This window comes from Myxine glutinosa, chromosome 1, assembly GCF_964187855.1.
Source record: "Myxine glutinosa chromosome 1, kmMyxGlut1.1, whole genome shotgun sequence".
NCBI lineage: Eukaryota > Metazoa > Chordata > Myxini > Myxiniformes > Myxinidae > Myxine > Myxine glutinosa.
In genome coordinates, this window is record NC_136261.1 from 119627280 (window position 1) to 119642449 (window position 15170).

At 48.2% G+C, this 15170-nt stretch overlaps 1 protein-coding gene across 6 annotated transcripts in view; it reads right to left on the reverse strand.

Annotated features, from left to right (window-relative positions):
* The window catches only part of LOC137427886 (uncharacterized), a 157058-nt gene that overhangs the window by 128850 nt on the left and 13038 nt on the right, over positions 1–15170 (reverse strand). For all 6 annotated transcript variants that reach the window (XR_010984604.2, XR_010984605.2, XM_078776538.1 and 3 more), the window contains exon 3: positions 10898–11158. Coding sequence is in view for 4 of the 6 variants with exons in the window: in XM_078776538.1 (XP_078632664.1) it covers positions 10898–11158 (261 nt within the window). In the remaining 2 variants the exon portion in view is untranslated. The remainder of the gene's footprint in view (positions 1–10897; positions 11159–15170) is intronic.

A 15170-nucleotide genomic window follows, 5' to 3' on the forward strand; every position in this document is an offset into this window, starting at 1 on the left:
GTCCATCAAAAGCTGCAGCACTTCCCGGGTTTCATAGTATGACAGGGTGCGACACATGTGGGCACATAAGAAGTAAAGGCAAAAAAATCTGCCTTCAAGGCATTTAATGAAGCAACACCAGATGAACTCACTGCATTGGCTCAACTTGGTACTAAAGAGATGCCATCTGCAGGTGTTATCTCGGGATGTGAGCAGTTCCTGTGTCGGCTGATGAGCACCAAAAGGGACTTGTCCAAAACAGCTGGAAAACTCAGATGGAAATGTTTCAAGAACCAATCTGGGGGGATAGACAAAATCCCTCCAACTGCTGGTGCCTGGTATCAGCATATTCTCAGGGCTCACATCTGAAGATTTCAGATGCACAGGGATTTTCTGTACAAGGAATTATAGAAATGCCAGAAAAATAGTCAAAGTGTTTTATGTAAAAAGATATTGTTATGTCTGGCGGGTAGTGATATGTAGAGCAGTTAGATCTGAGTAGGTAACATGCTTCGTGTGTCGCGGTAAGGAAAACTACCCTGTAATAAGTTCATGTGTAGGCGTTTTGTCGGTTAAGATGTATAATTGTGAATCTACCAGGAGGTTCGAGTGATAAGTAGTGTAGGGATTAAGGAGTAGCGTCCCTGTGAGTCCTCACCTGGTTAGCCAAACCTTTGTCCCTTTTGGCACGGCACACCACTTAGACATTAGTTAGGACCTTTAGTACAACACTAAGTAATGCCCTCCCCTGACATGACTTGGGAAGAGACCAGGCCAGGACACCGCCGATAATGGCCGCCAACACCTACACCTCCGGACAGGCCTATCTACCTTGAGTACCACGCCCAGGAGGGCTGTGCTCGTTTGGCGCGAATGGACGCGGGAGGCGCGAAGCGGGTCGACAGAGGGCGGGACGCTACGAGGCTCTGATTGGTTGGCAGCGCGCCAAAGCTGACGTCACCGGCCGGGGATATTAACGAGCGCCGAACGCCATTTCGGAGAGTTGTGAGTTGGATCCCGAGTTGCGAGGGCAGTTCGTTTGTGAGTTGAGAGAGTCGTTCAGAGATCCCGAGTGAGTTACGCATGAGTTGAGCAGTTGCGCACTAGTGAGATTCCTGGCCCTGGCAGTTTCGTGAGATCCCTGGTTGCGTTGGCTCGCAGATTCCAGTGAGATTCCTAGCAGATTCCTTGCAGATTCCTGGAAGATTCACTGCCTGAGTTGGCCGTCCCGGTGAGATCCGAGTTGGCTTGTCAATCGTGTACGAGGGTCGACCTCGTGGTGATCGGTGCTCGGTGCTTTGGAACTTGGAGCGAGGCGTGCCGCGGGACGAAAGGAGCCGCGTGTTGGACGGCGGCCAAAGACAAAGACCAGATAAGACCGAGTTGTGCGTTCACCAGTACATGACGTGTTATTTTCCTTAATTCAGATTCCCTCGTTTGTATTTGATATCTGGTGTGCAGGATCCCGATTTAGGAATTAGATTTACCGGCGCGTGCTTTTCGTGTCCTTGCTTTTCATTAAATAAACCCTTCTATTATTTTCTGTACATATACTTGAACCCAGTTTTCCGGGTGATTGATTTAACAGGTAAGCCTGAAGGGGCTCTCGCCACTCCCCTCCATCCCGCGCGCTTGGGTAGCTTTGGTTTCAGAGTCCGCCATTGAGTTTTCGCCTCAGGGATTAAAGCCTTCGCAATTGGCATCCGCGACCGTCTGATATTAATTTCGGCGGTTGCGCGACAATATGTACAAAAGTCCAAAATATGGTGGCCATTTTGAAATTAAAAATGGCCACCGAAGACGCCGTTGAAAAAAATGGAACCAACTCTAGTCTTGTTGCCTATGATATTAGGATGCCAAAAAACCTTGGTTCCACTAGTATAGCAAATTTTGCATCCAAATTACATAACACCATGTACTACATGCCTCCTGCGCCTTTGCTACCTCTTTCTTTGCAGTCTTCTTGGCTGCCTTATAACTTTCATGCTCTGCTTTTTCTGCCCCCGTACCCTTCGCCTTCTGCCACTCCTTGAACTTCTTCCTCTTCTCGTCAATCTTCTTTCCAACTTCATCATCCCACCACAATGTTTCCGAGTGCCTCGGTGGTCCTTTTGTCCATCCACATACCTCACCAACGGCTCCCAACAGACTAGCTTTCATTGACATCCAACCACTTTCAAGCTCAACCACATCATCCTCTACCCTCCTCAGCCTCTCTTTTAATGCCTCCCTTACTGTCACCTCTTTCAACCTCCACACCTTCATTCTCGGTTCGTACTTCACCCGCCGAGCTCTCCTCGCACCTTTCACCCTTATGTCACAGACAACCAAGTGGTGCTGTGAAACAGCCTCCTCCCCCGGGATCACTTTTGTGTCCCGGAAGTGCCCCCTATCTCGCCTACGCACCATCAGGTAGTCAACGGTTGTCGTCAACCCACCTGACGTGTATGTAACAAGCTTATTATCCTCTTTCTGGAACTGAGTATTACAAATCAACAAATCAGCTCCATCAGCAAACTCCAAAATCCTTTCACCTTCTCCATATCTCACACCATATCCGTAACCCCCATGAACTCCCTCAAAACCGTCCATACTCCTTCCCACCTGTCCATTTAGGTCTCCTCCTACCACAACAACTCCCTCATCTTTCACGTTTTCCATCAGCTTCTCCATTGCACACCAGAACTTGGCCTTCTCTTCATCGCTCCGACCAACCTGGGGAGCATATCCCGAGATGACGTTCACCAAGAGCTTTCCTATCATCATTTTCACCATCATCAACCTTTCACTCAATCTAGTCACACTCACCACACTGTCTACAAACTCCTCAGAAAACAGGACACCAACACCATGCATGCCCTCTGGGCATCCTTGCCACACAAACTTGTATTTCTGTCCCTGCCTACCCTTCACCACTCTCACACCACTTCCCTTCCATCTCATCTCTTGCACACAACATATGTCCACTCTTCTTCTGACCAATACTTCCACCACTTCTCCTGATCTCCCTGTCATTGTCCCTACATTCCATGTCCCAAACCTCAGAAACCGATCTCCACTTCGGGAATCAGACGTTTCGTCATCATAAATGGAGTGATTTCCACCCTTGCTTCGATCGGGTTCCCCACCTTGAGTTTTGACGAGAGGGAGTGGGGTCCCCCACGGGGTACTTCGGGCTGTACCCTGCCCATATGCAGTTGTAATTGTCATGGTTCTCTTTTACATAGTTGGAAAATAGTTAACTCGCTTAAACTAAACTCTATATACACCCCAGGAATATGAAAAAATATAATTTGACTATGGTTCCATCCCTAACTTCAGTATTCAGTCGCTGTACTTTTTTTTTACAAAGTAATATTAAAAATAACTAATTTCTAGAAGGGAACCCAATGCTAACCTCTTCTCCAACCCCCTCCCTTCTCTCCTTTCCCCGTCCCCACATCGCATCCGACCAGATACATTCAAAACAGATATTAGAATACATTTCACCGATTTTCTCAACTTTTGTTGAATCTAAGCCTAAAACCACCTTAGTGGCTCTTGAAAATGAAATCAGATGGTGAATTAGAGTTGAGGTAAAGCCATGAGGTAGTCAGAAAGTGCGAGCCTAACAAAACGGGCCTCAAAGCTATGTGGAGCAAACAAAATGGTGGAGATTTATATTTGAAGCCCTTCCCAGAAGAATGGAGCCACTCTTATGAATGGGCAGACGGGCACAATGGAGGAGAGTATTATAGTGACTAGCTGGAGTCCACAATGTTGCCCGGGGAAATTCCCAGGATTGGAGTGGGAGGAAGGGGAGGAAATGAGGGTTGGGAAGAGGGTGCAAGGGGTGTAGAGGGAGGGGAGGGGGAAGATGGAGAGGAGGGAAGGGAGGGGTAGTGGAAGGAGAGATATACTGTATTTACATATATATATTGTTGCGGATCCCGGGTTCGTCGACGAACTAAGGGGGGGGTTTATGCCCCGTTTCCCCACAAACTCTGGTTCCACTGAGGCCGCCGACTGTGAGCGACTAGACTCATGATTGACGGATTGCTAAGCAATTCCGATCGCCAATCTCCCAGCCACGCGCCGAAGAGTTTGCTGGTCCAAATATCCCAAATACCTTCAAGACACGTGACCGAAGAAACCGGGAATAGAACCCTCGCTTTCACACACCTTATTCAATTGCAGGCCGAGCGGATTTGCACGGTGTGGAAAGCGGCGTTACCTTACGTGATTTATGTACCTGATTCAAACCGCCAAATTCGGTCTCGGATGATGCTCGGCCAATGGAGAAAAGACGTATACGAACAGGTTGGAATGTAACAACGAAATGTACAGCCTTTTATTTTGAAGGCACAGAGAAACAGACAAAGATGCAGCTTATCAATTCCTTACCTAATAATAAACCCCACTGGCGCCTTCACACTCTCACACTCACTCAGGGAATAACACTCTGGTTATTGGTACCAATGGTGCTTCGCAGGGACTGACTCGAAAGTGGCCACATGGTGTGCGCAGTTCGGTCCTCACGTACAGCCGGGACAAGGTCAGGTCCGAAGGACAAACCGCCGCCTCGAAGTCGTCACGGACGAACTTCAGCACAGGTTGAACAAGCAAGAAGCGTCGTCGAAGGACAAAGGCAAGAGGGTCCCGGGCAAGAGCACAAAGGCCAGAGCAGTCGTCTGGTGGAGCCGAAAGCAAGAGAGTCCAGAGCAGGAGGTCGTGGCGCAGCAAAATCACAAAGCAAGAGCATGAAAATGCGCTGGACGGGGGTTTTATCAGACCTGCCCACGCCCCCAATATGTTCCACAGCCTCCCATTGGCTGAGGTTGGTCGCATGCTGGCCTTCAATCCTTCCTTCTCCCAGGAAAGTTTCAGTTTTCCTTCCCCCTTTCATTCGGGGAGGTTTCACCACCCCCTTGGTCACTTGCTGGTGGTGTTCCCGATCCGTACTTGGTCACGTGGGCCTGTTCCTTTGGCCCCGCCTCCTTGCACATCTGGGCTTTATGGCAGAGTGGCAAGTTGGAAGCCTCTCCTCAGTGAAGGACACATGAAAGCCCACAGAATCTTGTTTCTCAACAGTCTGAGAGTCCTTTAGGTGCTTTTTTGCAAACTCCAAGCGGGCTTTCATGTGTCTTTCACTGAGGAGAGGCTTCCTTCTTGCCACTCTGCCATAGAGCCCAGATCGGTGGAGTGTTGCAGTGATGGTTGTCCTTCTGGAAGTTTCTCCCATCTCCACACAGGATCTCTGGAGCTCAGCCAGAGTGACCATCGGGTTCTTGGTCACCTCTATTACCAAGGTCTTTCTCCCCAGATTGCTCAGTTTGGCTGGGCGGCCAGCTCTAGGAAGAGTCCTGGCTGTTCCAAACTTCTTCCATTTAAGAATTATGGAGGCCACTGTGCTCTTGGGAACATTCAATGCAGCAGAATTTTTTTTTTTTGCAGGCTTCCCCAGATCTGTGCCTCGACACAATCCTGTCTTTGAGCTCTGCAGGCAGTTCCTTCGACCTCATGGCTTGGTTTTTGCTCTGATATGCATTGTCAGCTGTGAGACCTTATATAGACAGCTGTGTGCCTTTCCAAATCATGTCCAATCAATTGAATTTACCACAGGTGGACTCCAATCAAGGTGTAGAAACATCTCAAAGATGATCAAGAGAAATGGGAGGCATCTGAGCTAAATTTCAAGTGTCATAGCAAAGGGTCTGAATACTTATGTCAATGCGATATTTCAGCTTTTTCTTTTTAATAAATTTGCAAAACTTTCTAAAACCTGTTTTGTCTTTGTCAGTATGGGGTATTGAGTGTAGATTGATGAGGGAAAAATGAATTTAAACGATTTCAGCATAAGGCTGCAACATAACAAAATGTGAAAAACGTGAAGGGGTCTGAATACTTTTTGAATGCACTGTAGCCAAAAAAAATTGAAATACCAACTTCTTTCCTGGAAGTCCCAGCAGTATCCAAGTATTTTATACCTCCCCCCCCCACCCCCTTCCCATGCCGCCTCCCCCCCAAGCCCTCTCCCTCCCTCAGATCTCCCAACGTCCCTGTTGTCTGCTGTTGTACTTGTGTGCTTCCCTCTCTCTCCCCATCTTGTCTCCCGCTCCCTTTATTATATGTTTTATATGTCCGTTTGTTTTTTTTGTGATTAATGTTATCTCTTACAAGAGCCTCGATCTTTTATCCAAAAAAAAATGTCAGGATATGGGGGGAAAAAGTCTGACAAACCATAGGTGGGATGGATGGATGGATAGACAGATGGAGAACAAACCTATAGTCCCCTCTAGTGAAACAGGTAGGGGACTAATAAAAAAAACAATACATGAGCTTCAGTTGCCAGCATAATTTGTGAGTGCACATGGTTTTCCTAACTCTACGAGACATACTTCAAAAACTAAGTACAGGTACAGTATACCATATAGGAGTGAGATGATATTTTTACTCTGTCTGCCGGGCAGTCAAACAGAATTGAAAATCATTCTAAACACGAGGAAACTTACTGTTTAGGACGTCATAATGGACACAAACAACAAGCACGAATAACTAATGTAACGTGTTATGTTATATCGGGTGATGTAATAGGCACTGTCAACAGTGGTAAAAACTGATTTTTTATTTATTTATATACCTTTAAACTTGGACTTAAATTTAATTTTATACTTGAACACTGGATAACACAAATCGCCTCCTTTTTACTTCCAAGAACCTCCAGTTTTACATTACTTCAATTTTCAAAATAAAGGTTCAATGGTTTGATGCTTGGGAAAGCTTCTGAGCTATTTCAATAGCAATAAACATTCGGATTTTTTTAAACGATCGTTAAAATTTTAAAACTATTTTATTAAAATTGAAGTAACTGTGCGGGGTATCGTGTTCTATGAACTCTCTAGTTTTTTAGGTTGGCTTTGTCTATAGGCTACGGCTATGCCGCATGCTTGTGTGTTAAGTCTTACATGTTAACTCCTTCCTTCTCTCATGGGTTTCCTCTCCATTCAGGTATCCTTGATCCTTCTCCCTTTTCAAACTTCTCAAAAATGAAAAACAAAACCTGGCAAATTCTCTTTCTTTTCTCATTCTTTCCTCTTACTCCTTCATTTTCTCATTCTCATGATCCTTCTACTATTGATAACCTCTTTCCTTTTTCTTTCTTACTTACAGAACTTCTTTATTTTTCAATACAATTTAAAAATTCTTCTTTTCACCGCACAGAATATTTCTTTCTCCCTTTTCTGCCCTTCCCAAACATCACACGCACAACGCGCTCCCAGATGTCTTATTCCGTCCTCTTCTGTTTCTATCCTGATTTGCATGAAAACCTACAGAAAATGTCTGCTTTGCAAGAAGAGCTTTGCATGGCATTGAGGTTTAGGCCTGTTGCAACTCTGTAGGTATTACTCAATGTGTGAACTTTCCAACCTGCATCTCTGCTAACAGTACATCCTCCTTTCTGGATCCGGTAATGACAAAATTTCCATCCAACATCTCTTGTTCATCACTCCCTCTTTGCTCATCAGACCATGTTCTTGTAAAACAAAACCCATGTCTCTGCCAATTGTTAGGGATAAACTTCAATGCTGTGGAATCTGGCTGTTTATGCAGGCCAACTGGCAGGGACTGTAACATTCCCTCTCACAAGAGGATAGGATTGCCATCTACACGGCATCTGATTTATCCCATGCACTGATTTATCCCATGCACTGATTTATCCCATGCACTGATTTAATCCCATGTTATCTCTGGCTATCCCATCCATCCTTTTGGCCCTGGTATCCTGTCGTGAGGCAGTTGCGATCAAACATCTTCCTTTGGAAGGTTGAAGGTGAACATGTAAAATGGAAGTTGAACGTACTCGACTAGGTGCAACTAACTTTTGGTCACTCTGTACTTCTGGCAATAATTGTGCATCCACCCTTAAGCAAGCCAGAAAATATAATCTTGCTAATCTCTCCAAATAATCTCCTTCCTCAAAGTCCTGAGGCCTTGTCAAGTCTATCTCTGGTGTAAGCTTTTCCATTCTTTCCTGTCCAATTCTTCCATCAACTCAAATAACCTCACCAAAATTGTGCTCAAGACAAAGCAGAAGGCCTCAACCAAAAATTTGCCTCCAAATATCGTGTACCCAACCTATCCGGATATGTCGCCTCATACCCACTGCCTTATTGGTGGTTTGAACCCTGGCGGATTCATATCAAAGACTTTGCAAATGGTATGTGCTGCTTCCTTGCTTGACGCTTAGCATTTAAAAGGATAGAGCACGGACAAGCAACCATAAGTTGGTACTACTAGCGCAGGCTTTGATGGGCCGAATAGTCTCCTTCTACCCCTTGAACTTGGCCTCACTATGAGCTAAAACTTCTTCTGGACTGACCATCCAGCAAAGTTGACTTCCAAAACCAACAGGAGACTGACTGGGTGTCCTCCCAAGTCATTCCTTGAAAAATCAAAAATGACCCACAGCTTATGAGACCTTTGTATGTAGGCCAATGGAGTATTGCTCCCCAAATGTGGTGGCATACTCATTACTCTTTCTTCTGAATTCTCGAGAACCTAAAGCTCTCAACATTATTGGTGACCTGCCACGATGAGGCAGAAACTGCTTCTCCTCTACTTTGCTCCCTCTGTTCTCTCAGCACTCTCTACTTCCTCCTGAATTTATGCATTCTGTGCTGTGCCTGAAAAAATTCCCATAATCTACGCTTACTGCCCACCCCCATATTTTTGTTCCTCTTTTTTATCATTATACTAAAATACGCAATTTGGTGTTTGTCTGTCTGACTGATTCTTTGACTGTGATACATTCAATTGTTAATTATCCAATTGCAACCAAGCTTGACAAGGAGACTAAGGGTCACACAATGAAGGTTGTAGCGATTTAACTTCCACCCCCCTTCCAAGCGGGTTTTCCCCACCAAGGGTGTTGCGTGTTGAGGTATACACATGTTAAGATATCATCCATTTTAAGTTATCCTAAATTAAGTTATCCTTGTCATGTTATCCAAACCATGTGACCATCAATGTTAAGATAGCTTTATCGTGGCGTTTTTCCAAGGACGCTTCTAATAACAAAACTAATGATGATAGCATAATATTAACGTTATCACAAAACAATATTTATATTAATAATATCCCGTATCCCAGAGGGTGCTTCTACCTTGAACAAACGACGTGTATAACCAACTTTTCGTGCTGTTTTGGTGGGAGCACTCCCTATCAGACGTAAAAATTTGATAAACCACAACCACGTTTAATTATAAATCTTTTGAAACAGTCACTCCTGCTGTTTAACATGAAACTGAAAGTAAGGAAACCCTGGGTGTGTTCAGTTACTAAGCAGTTAGCTACTAAACACAGCTATCAACGGTTTTGAATGGAATGCTTGCTCGAATGCTTAAGCCACTTAGCGAGCTCTCCACAATAAACTTGGTCAATGAACACACCCCCGATGTTCTTGAGGCCAGATCCCAGATGTACTGTAATTTATATACCCCAGAAAGGAATGACCCTTCCTACTACTACCATGGGGAACGGGTGTATGAGTTCATAAAACACCTTTTTACTTAGATGATTCTCTCTCTCTCCCTCTCTGGCTTCTCAACTTCATCCCATTGATTTTTTTTTTTTACCAACCCCTACCCCACCACTCCCCTCTTACTGTATCACTTCCAAGGAGTATAATAAAGTTTGGTAAATATGTCTTGTTTAGTCCCATTTTAAGTTAGCCCAATCTATGATGAAACTAGAACAATGCGACTGTGTTGCCAATATGCCTCCGCATAGTCCCACGACGGGTAGATGCCATCACTCTGCATATGTATGGGTAGGGGATCACGTTTGTGAAGTTTCGTGTTGATCGGATAAGGTTCGTTTTTCTATCCAAGATGGCTGCCAAACCACGTGACCTATGACATCATCATTTTCAAAATATATGCAATAGTGCTGTTAGATGATATTTGTAAAATTTCGCATCAATAGGCTGAGCGGTTTCAGAGATATAATTATTTTATATTTTCCTTCAATCCAAAATGGCTGCCAAGCCATGTGACCTATGATGTCATAAATTTAATATTTCAATAAAAATGGGTCATAGATCATGGACATGCAATTTCAGATTTTTAGGATAAGGAATTCGATTAAAACATTTTTAGCTGGTATAAACTTCACTAGAGCTATAATCTTCACCTATGATGTCATCATTATCATGCTTTTGTTCCCCCATTCACCTATGATGTCATCATTATCATGCTTTTGTTCCCCCATTCACCTATGATGTCATCATTATCATGCTTTTGTTCCCCCATTCACCTATGATGTCATCATTATCATGCTTTTGTTCCCCCATTCACCTATGATGTCATCATTATCATGCTTTTATTCCCCCATTCACCTATGATGTCATCATTATCATGCTTTTGTTCCCCCATTGGGAGTACTTGACAATGTGTCAAGTTTCAAATTTTTCCATTCAGCGGTTTCCGAGCAATAATTATTTAATTATTTGATTTTAATCCAAGATGGCTGCCATACCACGTGACATATGACATCACAATTATCATAAAAACATTCTGGATGGGTGTCACTCATACCCTGAAAGTTTCGTCTCAATCGGACATATGGTTGCTGAGAAAAATGAGGTTTAGCCTGTACGGATGGACAGACGTACGGATGGACGGATGGACAACCCGAAAACATAATGCCTCCGGCGACTTTGTCCGCGGAGGCATAAAAATTGACCTCCAAGCCTTTGTAATCAGATTGAATGTCAAGTTTGTTTGTGCTCCAATTGATTTTCGCCATTAAGTGATCTTTGTATTGTTCTTTCACAGTATTCCCAGATAGACCTATTGATAACAACATACGAGTAAGATCACTGCACACACACACATCCCCTTTGGGTAGTCCACAGTAACACTCAGAGGAAACCACTTACAGTTTGATTCCAGTAAAAAGGCATCACTTTGTTTTTTATTCAGTGGGTTGCTTGCTGTGCAGATGAAAAAGGTTCTTGTCACGTTGACAGGAATCGAAGATGTATTTAACGATTGAGGTACGGGCACCCAATCGTCATCGCAAAGGTAAATCCAGTGATATGACACATATGAGACCAAAGACGAGTTTGTTTTGCAAGTAAGTGTGACTGTTGACTCCGAGTGAGTTGAGTTCATTTCGATGAAGAAGCTTGGAAGAGTTTCTGTGAATAAAACAGGAGGCCAAGGTGCGAATCACACAATGAAAAGATTGGGAGGGAACAAAACAAAAAACAGTAAGTGTAATTTATCTATGATGTCTGCAGTTGTTATTGCATTGCAATGATGATGATCGACATGTACATGAAATAGCCAAAAGGTAATAGATGCAGGCCATAAACAAACAAGAAGAAAAAGACATACAATGTCATAGCCCCTGCGGTTTTAGTAATTTTGCTGTACGGATTTAAAGGCCGCCAGTCGGCCATCTTTAGTCGGATTACAAAACAAAATGCTCTGCTTATGCATACTCTCATGTATTGTCTTTGTGCCAAGTTTGAACAAAATCGGTCCGTACATGTCTGAGAAATGGTTGGGGACACGTTTAAGTAATAAAATGGCCGCCAGTCGGCCATGTTGGTTCTGATCTCGAAAATAATTACGTCCGTATATATGTAAGCCATCATTCTTTGTCTGTGTGCCAAGTTTGAACAACATCGGTAAATGCATGTCCGAGAAATGGTTGAGGACGTGTTCAACATCAGGTTTTTTTACAACTAAAATAGCCGCCAGTTAGCCATACTTGATCGCATCGTGAAACAAAATCATGTGCATATCTATACCATTGTAGCGGTTACGGAAGCATGACACAATTACCGTGCACCGGCCGATGACGCAACCGGCGAGCGGTCACGTGTCCGGACTCGCCCGGGCGTGTCCAGACTTGCCCTTCTCGGGCGAACACGTGACTTACCGATTTTGCATACCACGCCCCGCCTGAGAGGCGTGGCTTTTCTGTGTTGAGTTTGCGATATAAATTGCCGCCCGTTCGAGGGGCAGATTCAGTGTGCTTTTGAGTTCTTTCGTTTTGAGCTAAATAAATAGCTCGGTGAAACTTCGTTCCTGTGTCGTCCATTTTGTCTGCCTTTATAGTGCGAGGAAAGCTCCCACAATTGGTGACCCCTTTCTACAAACACGGCGATGGAGTCAGCTGTAGCTTTGAAGCTCCCGGGCTTTTGGGAATCTCATGCGGCCGTTTGGTTTGATCAAGCCGATTCTCAATTCGCCCTGCGGAACATCACGGAGGACACGACGCGCTACCACCACGTGGTCTCTGCGCTCACCGCCTCCTCCGCTGCTCGGGTTCTGAGCTTCCTCCAGCACCCGCCGAATGCCGACAAATACGGCGCGCTCAAAGGCCTACTCCTCGGTGCGTTTGGACTCACGGAGACCGAACGCGCACGACAACTACTACACCTCCCGGAGCTGGGTGAGGCCCGTCCATCCGAAAGCATGGACCACATGCTCGCTCTTCTCGGTGACCACAGCCCGGACTTCCTCTTCCGCGAGCTATTCCTCACGGGCGGCTACCCGGGCAGGTATGGTTAGCTTTGGCTAATTCGCCCATCACGGACCCTCGCGCCCTGGCCAAGGAGGCCGATAAATTTTTCTCGGCCAGGTGACACGTCGGAGCGGCCGCCTGGAACCCTGGGCCGACCAAGGCAACGCCCGCGCCACGACCGGCGCCTCCACCGGCCGAGTCTGCGCCACTGATGGCTGCGGCCGCCGCGACGCCCCATCGACCGAACCCGACGCGACCGCCGGAGCCTCCACCAGAGCGGACCATGTGCTATTACCACGCCAGGTTCGGGCAGAAGGCCAGAACGTGCCGCCTACCGTGCACTTTCGGTGGGTCGGGAAACGACCTGGCCGGCGCTCGCTGCCTGCCATGAGCATCGGCCATTCAGGCAGCCTTCTGTTTATCACGGACACAGAGTCCGGGCGGCGTTTTTTGTGTGACACCGGTGCTCAGCTGAGCGTGATACCCGCCTCGGTGGAGGACAAACAGGCCACGCTATGCGGCCCCGCCTTGGTCGCCGCAAACGGCTCCTCCATCCGCACCTTCGGTTCGCGCAGCGTCGCATTCTGCTTCGGGGGCCAGCGCTTCAGGTGGGATTTCATCACGGCGAACGTGCCCATGGCCTTGCTGGGTGCAGAGTTTCTTTGTGCGCATGGGCTTTTGGTTGATGTCAAACGGCGTCGGCTCATCAACGCGGAGACCTTTTGCTCGCTCGCTTGCTCATTGAGCGGCTCTGCTCCGACCAAGCTAGCCTGCGCGCTCCCGGCCACGGACGATTTCACCCGCCTGCTCGCCGAGTTTCCCGCCCTCACGCAGCCGACGTTTTTGGCCGTCGCCGTCAAGCATGGCGTCGAACACCACATCCCGACCACAGGTCCAACCGGTCTACGCCAGGGCTCGCCACCTCGACCGGGCCAAACTCGCCGTGGCAAAGGCCGATTTTGACGCGCTGGAGCGATTGGGCATTGTGCGGCGCTCGAATAGTGCATGGGCCTCGCCCCTGCACATCGTGCCCAAACCGGGTGGGGGATGGCGACCATGCGGCGATTACCGCTGCCTCAACGACACCCCCACACCCGACCGGTACCCGATACCACACATACAGGACTTTTCTGCCCGTTTGGCGGGGCGGGTGATCTTCTCCAAGGTCGACCTTATTCGGGGCTACCACCAGGTACCTGTCCGGCCGGCCGACGTTCCGAAGACAGCTGTAATTACACCTTTTGGCCTCTTCGAGTTCCTTCAAATGCCGTTCGGCCTTAAGAACGTGGCCCAGGCCTTCCAGCGGCTGATGGACAGTGTGCTGCGCGATCTCACCTTTCTGTTCGTCTACCTGGATGACATTCTCATCGCCAGCACTTCCCGGGTGGAGCACCTCGTCCACCTGCGCACGCTTTTCGGGGGCCTCGGCCAGCACGGCCTCATCATCAACCCGGCGAAATGCCAGTTTGGCGTAACGGCCGTCGACTTCCTGGGGCACCGCATCACGAAGCGCGGGGCCGTCCCGCTGCCTACCAAGGTGGAGGCTGTCACAAGTTTCCCGCACCCCCGCTCCATCAAGGCCCTACAGGAATTTTTGGGGATGGTAAATTTTTACCACCGGTTCGTGCCTCGCTCCGCCCAACTCATGCGCCCCCTGTACAAAGCCCTCCGGGGCAAGCCGGCCAAGCACGACGTCGCCTGGACCACAGAGATGGATGCGGCGTTCACGGGTGCTAAGCTGGCCTCGCCAACGCGACCATGCTGGCACACCCGGCACTCGACGCACCCATCGCCCTCACCACGGACGCTTCTGACTACGCGGTGGGCGCCGTGCATGAACAGTGGGTGAACGGGGCTTGGCAACCACTGGCCTTCTTCAGCCAAAAGCTTCGCCCTAACGAGCGCAAGTATAGCGCTTTCGACCGCGAGCTCCTCGGTCTTTACCTGGCCGTTCGCCACTTCCGCCATCTTTTGGAGGGCCGCCCGTTCACGGCGTTTGTGGACCACAAACCCCTGGTCTTCGCCATGGCCAAGGTTATGGAGCCGTGGTCGGCCCGCCAGCAGCGCCACCTCTCCGCCGTGTCCGAATTTACGACGGACATCCGGCACGTTGCAGGCAAGGACAACGCTGTGGCCGATTGCCTCTCCTGGTCCGGCGCGAACGCCGTCCACCTGGGTGTGGACTTCGCCCGCATGGCAGCCGACCAGACCACCGACCCCACGGTGCAAGCCCTCCGGACAGTGGACACAGGCCTGCGGTTGGCCGACGTCCCCTTCAAGGACACAGGCACAGTTCTCCTGTGCGACGTTTCCCTGGGCCAACCTCGCCCCATCGTGCCCACCGGATGGCAGCAGCGCATTTTTGACGCCCTTCACGGCCTTTCCCACCCGGGCCGGAAGGCATCACAGAAGCTCGTGGCAGCAAAGTTCGTCTGGCACGGGCTCCACAAGGACGTCCGCGACTGGGCCAATGCCTGTGTCGCCTGCCAGCGCGCGAAGGTCCACCGGCACACCCAGGCCCCGTTGGCACCATTCGACGTGCCCGCGCGGCGCTTCGACCACGTCAATGTGGACCTGGTGGGACCCCTTCCCTCCTCGCGGGGTTTCACCCACCTCCTCACGATGGTGGACAGGACCACCAGGTGGCCGGAGGCCGTCCCGCTGGCATCAACAAC